The sequence below is a fragment of the Macaca fascicularis genome, chromosome 2, assembly GCF_037993035.2.
Source record: "Macaca fascicularis isolate 582-1 chromosome 2, T2T-MFA8v1.1".
NCBI classification, from domain to species: Eukaryota; Metazoa; Chordata; class Mammalia; order Primates; family Cercopithecidae; genus Macaca; species Macaca fascicularis.
This window is the reverse complement of record NC_088376.1, coordinates 115,879,493-115,892,465: the sequence shown is the minus strand read 5'-3', so window position 1 is coordinate 115,892,465 and position 12,973 is coordinate 115,879,493. Positions and strand designations below refer to the sequence as shown.

The following is a 12,973-nucleotide window of genomic DNA, read 5'->3' as shown; positions in this document are numbered from 1 at the left end:
ATCTTGGGTGCCTCACTCTCCTTGACCACCTACCCCACCTCCCAACCTCTGAATATCCCTCTAATCCATTAACTTCTCTCCCCATCCCCAGTCACCACCTAGTTCAAGCCGCCCTCATCCCTCATTTAGACGGCTGATCTTCTTCCACTCTGCTCCAGGCAGCAGCCAGAGTCACCATTTAGAAAGGTCAGTCTGCTGCAGAACTTCCCCTGTCTCACACACCCTATCCTGAGTGGTACGGCCCCTGCTGACCCCTCTATGTCACCTAGCCCATGGCCCCTCTGAGTCTCTCAGCTTCAACTGCAGAGACTTCTTTTAGATCCAGGTAGGCAGGTGTTTCTCCACTCATTCGTTCAGCAACCCACAATTCCTTCATTTACACCTGCTGGGTTTAGGGTGTTGAAGCAGACAGGCCTGGCCCAGTCCTCAGGGAGTTCACACTGAGGTGTGGAGGTAAAGTCACAAAATGAGTCCATTGGGTCTTAGCACATGTTGCTCCTCTGCCTGAAAAAGTTTTTCTTTAAACTTCCACTCATGCGGTGCTTGCTTGGGGCAACCTCTCCTGGATGGCCAGGCTGGACCAGGCGGCTTTTCTGCACAGTACTGACCTCAGTTGGCAAGGGCAGCTTGTTAGTATGCATGGCCGTCTCCCCCTTCGACTGTAAGCCCCACAGGGACAGGCCCTTGTCTGTCTTGTTCATAGTTGTCCTCCAGGGCCAGGCTAGTAGACCTTTGTCTGTAGAATGAAATATATATATATATATATATATACACACACACACACACAATATATAATTTTTTTTTTTTTTTTTTTGAGAAGGAGTCTCGCTCTGTTGCCCAGGCTGGAGTGCAGTGACACGATCTTGGCTCAATGCAATCTCCGCCTCCCAGGTTCACGTGATTCTCATGCCTCAGCCTCCTGAGTAGCTGGGATTACAGGAGCAGTGCGCCACAATTTTTTTATTGTGGTAAAATATACAGAACATAATATTTATTATTTAACCATATTTAAGAATACAGTGGCCGGGCGCGGTGGCTCAAGCCTGTAATCCCAGCACTTTGGGAGGCCGAGACGGGTGGATCACGAGGTCAGGAGATCGAGACCATCCTGGCTAACACGGTGAAACCCCGTCTCTACTAAAAAATACAAAAAACTAGCCGGGCGAGGTGGCGGGCGCCTGTAGTCCCAGCTATTCCGGAGGCTGAGGCAGGAGAATGGCGTGAACCCGGGAGGCGGAGCTTGCAGTGAGCTGAGATCCGGCCACTGTACTCCAGCCTGGGCGACAGAGCGAGACTCCGTCTCAAAAAAAAAAAACAAAAAAAAACAAAAAGAATACAGTTCAGTGGCTTCGGTACGCTCATGTTGTGCAGCCATCACCACCATCCATCTCCAGGACTTTTTCATTTTCCCCAGCTAAAACTCTGCACCCATTAAACACTACCCACCAACTCCCTCCTCTCCCCAACCACTGGCAACCACCATTCTACTTTCTGAATCTGTGATTTTGACTACTACAGGTACCTTACATAAGTGAAATCATACTTTTGTCCTCTTGTGACTGCCTTATTTTATTTAGCATAATGTCCTCAAGGGTCATCCATGTTGTAGCACGTCAGAACATCCTTCCTTTTTAAAAATTTATTTATTTTGAGACAGAGTCTCACTCCGTCACTCAGGCTGGAGTGTAGTGCCAGGATCATGGCTCACTGCAGCCTCAACCTCTGGGGCTCAACTGATTCTCCCACCTCAGCCTCCCAGGTAGCTGGGACTACAGGCATGCACCACCACACCCAGCTAATTTTTATAATTTTTTGTACAGAAGGGGGTCTCACTGTGTTGCTTAGACTGGTTTCAAGTGATCCTCCCACCTTGGCCTCCCAAAGTGCTGGGATTAGGTGTGAGTCATAGTGTGCCGCCTCTAGAGCACTAACTTTAAAAAGCTTACAATTACAAATCCTTCTTCTGTCCCTCTGAGATATATACCTATGTATTTCCTACATCCTAGGAATGTCTTTCTCAAGGACCTAAAATCCATTCCTTTGAAATGTAATCATCAGAAAGGTAGGGCTCATGTCTCCCAGTCTATGTGGGAGAATAGAATCCTGACTTCCCTGATTGCCAGCTAGCAGACACAGTTGGCCTAATCACATTTACGCTAACCAATCCTTTTAATTTTTCACTTCCCAGACTCTAAGTGAGCCCCTGCTTGCTCCCCTGCCTACTCCCTTATTCTTCCTTTGGAATGCCCAATCACCTCTGCACAAATAGAATGGAGTTCAGCTCTTTCCCCTACCGCCAGTAGTTACTGAATAAAATCTATTTTCACCGTTTTAATGCTTGGCTTTGTTTACGTCTCGCTCTGTCGCCCAGGCTGGAGTGCAGTGGCATGATCTCGGCTCACTGCAAGCTCCGCCTCCTGGGTGCACGCCATTCTCCCGCCTCAGCCTTCTGAGTAGCTGGGACTACAGGTGTGCAGCACCACGCCCGGCTAATTTTTTGTATTTTTAGTAGAGATGGGGTTTCACTGTGTTAACTAGGATGGTCTTGATCTCCTGACCTCGTGATCCGCCTACCTTGACCTCCCAAAGTGCTGGGATTACAGGCATGAGCCACCACGCCCGGCCTGTTTATCTTTAATAATATCATTAACTAGAGTTCAATCTTTATTTATGGTTCTTTTTGTTTGGTTTTCTAGTGAAGATGAAATTTGCTTTGAGGGAAAATGTGCAAATATTAAATTTAGCATTAGATAATTTTGACAAATCCATACACCCAAATCTCCTATCAAGATATAGATCAAGGATGAGGAGAAATTTGAACCCTTGTGGATTGCTGATGGGAATGTAAAACGGTTCAGCTTGCTGTGGAAAATGGTGTGGTGGTTTCTCAGTACATTAAACTAGAATTAGCATATGATCCAGCAATTTCACTTCTGAGTGTATACCCAAATGAATTAAAAAGAAAGCAGGGATTCAAACAGATATTAGTACACCCATGTTTATAGCAGAATTATTCACAATAGTTAAAAGATGGAAGCTATCCGTGTCCATGACTGCATGAATGGATAAACAAATTGTGGTGTATATATATACAATGGAATATTATTTGGCCATAAAAAGGAAAGACGCCAGGCACAATGGCACACATATCGGCATTTTGGGAGGCCATTGTGGGCGAACTGCTTGAGCCCGGGAGTTCAAGACCAGTCTGGGGAACTTAGTGAGACCCTGTCTCTGAAAAAAATAAAATAGAATTAGCCAGGCATGGAGGTGTGTGCCTGTAGTTGGAAGGATGGCTTGAGCCCAGGAGGTCTAAGCAGCAGTGAGCACCATTGCACCACTGCACTCCAACCTGGGTGACAGGGCCAGACGCTGTCTCAAAAAAAAAAAAAAAAAAAAAAAAAAAAAAAAAGAAGCGGTCTAGAAAAGGGAGGCATTGGCTGGAACAAATGGTGAATTCTTTTGGCACCCTTGAGCTTTCTTGGGCAGACATTTTAAAGGGGCCTAGGTCCACCTAGAGATCCGCCCTTAGGCTATTAACTTAGCATAACGCCATGCTAGAGTTTAGTCAGGTCTCTTAGTGCAGTGGTTAGGGCAGTCGTTAACTGCTGAGGAGTCTTTGTAGTTCTCAATTAGCAGGCGAAAGTTTTTAGGGATGAAAGGTACTGATATCTCCAATTTACTTTGAATGTATCAAAAAATAGGATGGATTGCTGGATGCAGAGACGGCATGTGATAAAGCGGATACAGCAAATGTTACTGGTACAGTCTGTCACCAATCATTAGAACATGAGCTCCAGGAGGGAAGGGGCTTTGTCGGCCTGGCACATAGGCAGTCAATAAATATTCGTAGAATGAACGAACAATACTTGTAACGGGCTTAGGACAAACAAGTGCACAATAAGAGGAAGCTTTCCCCGACTCTGCCGTGGCGGGGACCCGGACGGTGGAACCGACGAACAGATAGCGCGCGGGGCCTGGAGAGGTCGCTCTGGCCTCCTGGAGCCTCTGCTCTATGGCGGGTCCTCCCGGGGCTGCGGAACCTCTCTGGCCGCTCGTGGCGTCCGCTCTATGGCGGTCCTTTGGGGACGCAGGAGCATGCGCAGGACTGCTCCCGGCCCGGATCGCTATGGCAGCGGCGTCGTCGTGGGCTGGGACCCTGCGATCCCGCCCGGGCCTGGCTGCCTCAACAGCCGCCCCCACTGCACACTTTAGGGCATGAACCGAGCCTCCTGCTGCCGCCCGCTGCCCTACCCGCCGCTGCCGCCGCATCCCGACTCTGGGCCAGCGCTGGGAACATGCCCCTGGCCGCCTACTGCTACCTGCGGGTCGTGGGCAAGGGGAGCTACGGAGAGGTGACGCTTGTGAAGCACCGGCGGGACGGCAAGCAGGTCTGCAGGGGTGAGGCCCGGCAAGGGCCGGGGGCGGGCAGAGGTGCGCCGAGGGCGCCTACCGGTAGATTAGATCGGGAGTGGTCGCAAGGGGTTCATCTCGGATGGCATTTCCTCAGGGAGATGGTCCCAGACCAAGATGAGGCCAGGCCTCCCTGTAATATGCGCCCAGAACTTCCTCTACTTCTTTGTTGTATTACTTTTTTTCCTTTTAATTTTCATTTTCTTTAATTACGATTCTTCGTTTTATGAAAAATTTTCAGTCTCTGCATATCTATTTCTTTGTTGTATTAATTGACATGCTTGATCTACACGCCTTTCTCCCACCCCCGACAATCTCATGAGAGCAGGTATCATGCATTCCCAGGACTTAACACAGCGCCTAGCAAGCATTATTCCTTGCATAATGGGCCTCAAAGGTCTCTACTGTAGACTGCTGGACTCACTTAAAACTCGGACTCATTTTCTTCCCGCTAAACCTTATTTCATGTCTTCCGTTTCAGTGAATAGCGACACCAACCCACCAGTTGCCCAAGTCGGACACCTGAAGTCATTTTTAAGCCTCCCCACGCACCCCAACACTGATTATATTTATCTATCACTAAGACAGTAAGCCTCTTCTCATCTCTATTGGTACCACCCTAATCCAGGACACCTTGTTTTCTCTAGCTAGGCTATGGCCACAGTTTCCCAACTGGTCGCCGCTACTTGACTTGCTTTTCTCCAATCCATCACTTTCATTGCAGCCTTAGTGATCCTTCTAAAATTTAAATCTGATGTCACTCCTCCTTTCTTTAAAACACTTTATCCCATTACCCTCAGGATAATGAACCAATTCTTCAATGTGGTATATTAATAGGGTGACAATATAATGTATTGTACAAACTGGGACAATTTTGAAACTGAAAGGAGGCACTATCAATAGTTACACCAGGACAATAGGACTGCTCCAGCCAAGCTGAGAGGAGATGTCCCCGTTAAATATAGGGCCCAATTGCCTGTTCTTCCTTGTCTCTGGTGCTAGTTGCTTTGCTGGAACACAAGCTCATGCATAAGAGATTTATTCAGTAGGCATTGGGGGAATCATTGGATTTTGGGGTTGATAATAGGGAACTAGCAATAGCTAGTTATTTGAGCTTTAGTTTACACTTCACAAAACACATTTATGTATGTGTTGAAGAAATGAATTGTATGGTCTTTGAAATGATTGAGGGCAATGTATTAGGTGTTAGAGGCTATTGATTTCTTTTAAGTGAATAATTTTCTATGCTGAAGATCAGTGACTATTAAACTTATGGGGCCATGGATCCCTTTGAGTATCTAATGTAATCCATGGACTATTCTGTCTGCAAATGTATATTCAAGCCATATTTTATGCACCTTTTTGGGAGAGTTTAGATGTTAAGAAATTTCTTTTTTTTTTTTTTTTAAATTTTTTTGAGACAGAGTCTTGCTCTGCCTCCCAGGCTGGAGTGCAGTGGTGCAATCTTAGCTCACTGCTGCAATTTCTGCATCCCACGTTCAAGCGATTCTCCTGTGTCAGCCTTCCGAGTTGCTGAGACTACAGGTACACACCACCACGCCGGGCTAATTTTTGTATTTTTAGTAGAGACGGGTTTCACCGTGTTGACCAGGCTGGTCTTGAACTCCTGACCTCAGGTGATCCACCCACCTTGCCCTCCCAAAGTGCTGGAATTACAGTCGTGAGCCACTGTGTACGGCCAGACATTAAGAAATTGCTAACACAGGTTTTATAATTGATCCAATAGTATGTTATCTTGAACTCACTTTTTTTAGTCATTAATGAAATTGTGAAATGCAGATGGAAAGGTAATTTTTTTGTGGCCTTACAGTGCTACAAATCTAACTTATAAGAAGTATCATTAATAATAGCAAATATTTTCCCCGATTTTGTACTTGGTGAAAAACAAAATGAATAGGTTATCTGACAGGCTCTACAAGGTTGGTTTTGAGGATATTCTTGAGAGCCCTTAGATAACTCTGAGGCCACAAATCTTGTGTTTATTTGCACGTTGTAAAAATACATGTTTTGTTTTTAGTATGTCATCAAAAAACTGAACCTCCGAAATGCCTCTAGCCGAGAGCGGCGAGCTGCTGAACAGGAAGCCCAGCTCTTGTCTCAGTTGAAGCATCCCAACATTGTCACCTACAAGGAGTCATGGGAAGGAGGAGATGGTCTGCTCTACATCGTCATGGGCTTCTGTGAAGGAGGTGATCTGTACCGAAAGCTTAAGGAGCAGAAAGGGCAGCTTCTGCCTGAGAATCAGGTGGTAGAGTGGTTTGTACAGATCGCCATGGCTTTGCAGGTACTGTGTAGACTAATAGCATCCTAGCTTATTCCCAGATGACAAGAAGATGGCAGGTGTATTTTAGGAAAATTTTTCTTCAGATACTTACATATGGAAATGTATTTTTTGGAAAATTCATTTGTGAAGTTGACCCAGTCACTCTTGCTGTAGCATTGGAACTTTTCTAAGCAACTGATACCTATATTAAAATAGACCTAGATTTCATATCTAATTGCAGGGGAAGCCCACTCATTTAATATTTATAGCAAAGTCAATTTTAAGGACCCTGAGGCAACCAAGAGCAAAGAGTGACTATGTTTGTTATCCATTGGTCAGTTGTGTCATGCTGAAAGGTAGCTAGGCTAATTGATATGCCCAAGTGATTTCATCTGTCACCCTGCTGGGGTACAGTAGATGGAAATGCAAAATAAGTTTTCTTTTTTTTTATTTTTTAGAATTGGGCAGCACTTCATTCTATAAGATGGAATAAGTGTTCCTACAAGTTTGTGTTTTAATATGCATGTAACTCAAAAGCAAGACTGTTTATGAAATATTATTTTGGAACTGGGTAGACTTGTCCAGAATTAAGTGACCATGTTTAAATTCTGAGATACTTCCTCTAAATAAAAATGCTCTTGCTATACTTGAAAATATTATTAAGCTGAGGATTTCATGTGTCTGACTTTGTATAAGTTGCCTACCTTCAGTGGGAGTTTGTAAGCATTTTTTTTTGAGACAGAGTGTCACTGTCGCCCAGATTCAAGTGCAATGGCTCAATCATGGCTTGTTCCAACCTCCCGCTCCTGGGTTCAAGATTCTCATGCTGGCCGGGCGCGGTGGCTCAAGCCTGTAATCCCAGCCTTTGGGAGGCCGAGACGGGCGGATCACGAGGTCAGGAGATCGAGACCATCCTGGCTAACACGGTGAAACCCCGTCTCTACTAAAAAATACAAAAAACTAGCCGGGCGCGGTGGCAGGCGCCTGTAGTCCCAACTGCTCGGGAGGCTGAGGCAGGAGAATGGCGTAAACCCGGGAGGCGGAACTTGCAGTGAGCTGAGATCCGGCCACTGCACTCCAGCCTGGGCGGTAGAGCAAGACTCCGTCTCAAAAAAAAAAAAAAAAAAAAAAAAGATTCTCATGCTTCAGCCTCCCAAGTAGCTGGGATTATAGGCATGCATCACCATGCCCAGCTAATTTTTGTATTTCTTTAGTAGAGATGAGGTTTTGCCATGTTGGCCAGGCTGGTCTTGAACTCCTGGCCTCAAGTGATCCGCCCACCTCAGCCTCCCAAACTGCTGAACAATGCGCCTGGCCTGTAAACATATTTTTAAACTGGATTCATGTAGTCCCAAAATGTATTAATTGTCAAGCTACCAGAGAACAGTTTTGATGTGTACTGGGTAAGTCAATGCATGGAACTTAATTTTCTCATTTGAAATATTGTAAATTAGACCTTTTATTTAGAGATTATAAAGCAATGATGTTTGGTAGGTATTTGTTTGTTGAATAAGGAATTGTATGGTTGGTTACTCTTTATGGTCAAAGACTGTAACTCATGCCATTGCTGATGGTATATAATAGGCCAGGAATAAATACATAATTGAGTCTATTTATATGTAATAAAATCTTGTTTCTTTCCTCAGTATTTACATGAAAAACACATCCTTCATCGAGATCTGAAAACTCAAAATGTCTTCCTAACAAGAACAAACATCATCAAAGTGGGGGACCTAGGAATTGCCCGAGTGTTAGAGAACCACTGTGACATGGCTAGCACACTCATTGGCACACCCTACTACATGAGCCCTGAATTGTTCTCAAACAAACCCTACAACTATAAGGTAGAATTGGGCTCTGTATGCTGGCTTACCTAGTACTCGTAATTTCAGAAGTTAGTTAAGTCAGATAATTATGAATTGGTTTAAGGAAAATGTTTTCTTTTTTTAAAGGGGAAAAAATGTAAATAAGCTATTCTGACATTTAACCATTTACTGTTTTTATTTTCTAGTCTGATGTTTGGGCTCTAGGATGCTGTGTCTATGAAATGGCTACCCTGAAGCATGCTTTCAATGCAAAAGATATGAATTCTTTAGTTTATCGGATTATTGAAGGAAAGGTAAAGAATAATCTAGAACTAATTGACCAGTATTTCTATAGTGCAGCTTTATAAATAGCTACTAGCAAAATCATTGATGATTTTGATGAGTCAGTGAGTAATTATTGATATTGGGTTGATAGTTAACAATGGTGGGTCCCCTCTGTGGGGAAGGTCAGACTAGAGGGAAAGGGATTGATGGATCATTTCTTAATATTAATCTGTAAGATGGCTTAATGGCTGAAAAGAATTGGCTTTTTGAAAACCTATGCCTATAGTCATAGGATGTGCAGATGCCCTGAGAGGCTATTTATCTCTTCTTCTAAGCAGCCTATGATTGAATGAGCTACATTTAAAATGAGTTTACTCTGTTTGAACTTGTTGTTCCTTTGATAATCATCACAATAATCAATAACTAGTTAAGAACCACAGAAAGCATTGTGTCTGATATAGACTCCAGAGTGACCGACTTTGTATGTTCCATGAGGCTAGTTGCCCTTTATAGTGTCAGGCATCCGTGTACTGTTAAGGGATTTTTTTTTTTTTTTGAGATGGAGTTTTGCTCTTGTCTCCTAGGCTGGAGTGCAATGGCATGATCTCAGCTCACAGCAACCTCTACCTCCTGGGTTCAAGTGATTCTCGTGCCTTAGCTTACCAAGTAGCTGGGATTACAGGCACGTGTCACCATGCCCAGCTAATTTTTATATTTTTAGTACAGATGGTGTTTTACCATGTTGGCCAGGCTGGTCTCGAACCTCAGGTGACGTGCCCGCCTCAGCCTCCCAAAATGCTGGGATTGCAGGTGTGAGCCACCGCGCCTGGCCAATGTACTGTTAAGTTTTAAAGGCCATGAATCACCTATTGATTTTAATACTATCCCACAACTTATTTAATTTTTCAATTTGAAACATATTGAAAAACATACACAAAAGTAAAATTTTCCCATAATGCCACTACTTAAGAATCAAACAAGAAGGGAGTGAAATTCTCTTCTCCTTCTATTCCCATTCCCTGGAAGATGACCATTGCTAGCAATTTGGTACATGGCCTTTCTGTTTTTTTCCTGCCTTTATACAGACATAACTCTGTGTGTGTGTGTGCATGTGTACATGTACACCCACAGATTCTTAAACTGAAATGGAATCAGGCTGTTTGCATGGTACATAACTTGTTTTTTTGACTTAATACATGAGGGACATCTTTCCAAGTTGGTACCTGCAAGTCTTGGTTTTTTGTTTTTGTTTTTTTTTAGATGGAGTCTCACTCTGTCACCCAGGCTGGAGTGCAGTGGTGCGATCTCGGCTCACTGCAAGCTCCGCCTCCTGGGTTCACACCATTCTCCTGCCTCAGCCTCCCAAGTAGCTGGGACTACAGGTGCCCGCCACCATGCCCAGCTAATTTTTTGTATTTTTAGTAGAGACAGAGTTTCACTGTGTTAGCCAGGATGGTCTCGATCTCCTGACCTCATGATCCACCCGCCTGGCCTCCCAAAGTGCTGGGATTACAGGCATGAGCCACTGTGACTGGCTTCTTCTTCTTTATAAGAAGAATGTATGATAATTTATTCCACAGATCCACTATGGGACATTTATGTTTCCAGTTGTTTACTACTGCAAGAACAGTACTGCATTGAACATCCTGATACATAAGTCTTTAGGAAACTCATACTCTTATTTCTGAATGAGAGTGTCATCAGATGGGACTGCTGGGTTGAAGGATATACTTTTATAATTTTACAACTTGTTATCTTACAACTGGGATACCAGTACACTTCCTGTAGACTAACATACTGATTGTTTTCTGCTTATGTGGATATATGACTATAAATAAATATTGGGAAACCTCTATCAGCTTTTACTTTGTTTCACAAGACCATTAGTCATAATTACAGTATTATTTTTCTTTGTAGCTGCCACCAATGCCAAGGGATTACAGCCCAGAGTTGGCAGAACTGATAAGAACAATGCTGAGTAAAAGGCCTGAAGAAAGGCCATCTGTGAGGAGCATCCTGAGGCAGCCTTATATAAAGCGGCAAATCTCCTTCTTTTTGGAGGCCACAAAGATGTAAGCTACTTCCCTTGCAAATAGCTGGGCTAAATAGATGGGGTAAAAGAGGGTGGCTTCTATAATATTCATATGCAAGAATTAATGGTGGGTTCTTTTTTTAAAACAAGAAATAAAATGGCCTGATTACATATGTAGAGGAAGCAAGATTCTACCCTCTTAGGGTTTTTTGGCTGAGTTTGAGAATTAAACTTACAATTTAACAGGAGAAAAGTATATAGATTTATTTAATACCTGAATAAGTTTTATGTGACACAGGAGCCCTCATAAGGAAATGAAGACCCAAAGAAGTGGCAAAACCTAAATGCTTTTGTGCTTGATTCAACAAAGAGAGGGAATTGTGGAAAAGTAAACTATGTGGAGAGGAAGATAAGAATTATTTTAATAAGGTCTGTTTATAGAATTCTCTCAGTTCAGCTTTCCATTCTTAATAATAAGAATGTTACTTTCCTCCTGATACAGGGAGGACATATTTCATATGGGAGTTTTATCTTCTGCTTTCTGGAAGAAAAAGGGAAGGTCAGAGTATCCTTCTTGCACCTACTTTTTTTTTTTTTGAGATGGAGTCTTGCTGTGTCACCCAGGCTGGAGTGCAGTGGCATGATCTCAGCTCACTGCAACCTCCGCCTCTCGGGTTCAAGCAATTCTCCTGCATCAGCCTCCCCAGTAGCTGGGATTATAGGCGCCCGCCACTGTGCCCGGCTAATTTTTGTATTTTTAGTAGATACAGGGTTTCACCATGTTGGCCAGGCTGGTCTTGAACTCCTGACCTCGTGATCCGCCCGCCTCAGCCTCCCAAAGCTTGCACTTACTTTTTAAAGAACCTTAGCCCAAAATGATCTTTATGCCAAAGTAGCACTTTTGGCATGGCATATTCTCCCAGTCTTCAAATACATGTTGAAATTTGCTTAATTGCTAAAATCAGAAATTTGGAGAACCACTGTCATATTCCTCAGAGGGTTCTAAGACATATAGTGTAAATTGTTTTTAAAAGGACATATGCACTACTCTGGGTTCACTGCCTATGAGTTAGCCCTGTTCTCAAGGAGCAGCCAAATAATAAAAGAGGGCATATGTTTTAGGAATCATATTATAATTAGAGATTATCTAAGAAACCTATATGTCTTACTATGTAATATGGTAATATTTAAAAAGTAGTGCTCACATTTCTGAGAGCTTGCATAAAGTTCCCTCTTCATTCATATAACTTCCCGAGAGAGTTCCTTGCTTTGACTTGCAGGTCCTGCCTTTACTAAACAGGTGTTCCAGGATCTAAGACTTAGGGCTGGACAAAACTATCACAATCTGTTTGGCTTCTCCTCTTGCCTTGTGGCATGTTAAATTTGGAAAGAGAGGTGGCAATGCTACAGATTCCTGAGGGAATAAAGAATAACCATCTTGGCCGGGCGCGGTGGCTCACGCCTGTAATCCCAGCCTTTGGGAGGCCAAGACGGGTGGATCACGAGGTCAGGAGATCGAGACCATCCTGGCTAACACGGTGAAACGCCGTCTCTACTAAAAATACAAAAAATTAGCCGGGCGCAGTGGCGGGCGCCTGTAGTCCCAACTACTCGGGAGGCTGAGGCAGGAGAATGGCGTGAACCCGGGAGGCGGAGCTTGCAGTGAGCTGAGATCCGGCCACTGCACTCCAGCCTGGGCGACAGAGCGAGACTTCGTCTCAAAAAAAAAAAAAAAAAAATTAAAGAATAACCATCTTTTTGTGTACATTGTCTATATAATTTCCCACCAAGCAGAACTTTGGCCTTCCAGTGCACTGATCTCCATGCTTGTCTTGAATTCTCCAGAGGTTTAGCCCAGTTTTAGAACTGACATGCTAAAATAGTTGGGGATATTATTCCTGTATACATTTATTAAAGTCAGCATTAAGTATACCAATCAGTTTTACTCTCAAAGTTAGCCAAGCAGTTGTGGTATTATTACAAACATGTAAAATTTGAAAATGAAAATTAACCTGGTACTCCCATATGTGAGGCAGTCTCCCACAGAATTTTTATTTTGGAATAATTTTGTATAAACAGAAAAGTTGGAAAGATAGTGTGGAAAGTTCCTGTATACCCCTCATCTAATTTCTTCTGTGATTACTAGATTACATA

At 43.5% G+C, this 12,973-nt stretch overlaps 1 protein-coding gene across 35 annotated transcripts in view; it reads left to right on the top strand.

The window, feature by feature from the left end:
• Nucleotides 1-4,116: 4,116 nt before the first annotated feature.
• Nucleotides 4,117-12,973, top strand: part of NEK4 (NIMA related kinase 4) — a 72,508-nt gene continuing 63,651 nt past the window's right edge. For 29 of the 35 annotated variants that reach the window (XR_012431259.1, XR_012431256.1, XR_012431258.1 and 26 more), the window contains exons 1-5: nucleotides 4,117-4,391; nucleotides 6,452-6,718; nucleotides 8,344-8,541; nucleotides 8,709-8,816; nucleotides 10,705-10,859. Coding sequence is in view for 23 of the 35 variants with exons in the window: in XM_074032448.1 (XP_073888549.1) it covers nucleotides 4,299-4,391; nucleotides 6,452-6,718; nucleotides 8,344-8,541; nucleotides 8,709-8,816; nucleotides 10,705-10,859 (821 nt within the window). In the remaining 12 variants the exon portion in view is untranslated. The remainder of the gene's footprint in view (nucleotides 4,392-6,451; nucleotides 6,719-8,343; nucleotides 8,542-8,708; nucleotides 8,817-10,704; nucleotides 10,860-12,973) is intronic. The other 6 variants (XR_012431260.1, XM_074032450.1, XM_074032454.1 and 3 more) reach the window with 1 other exon arrangement.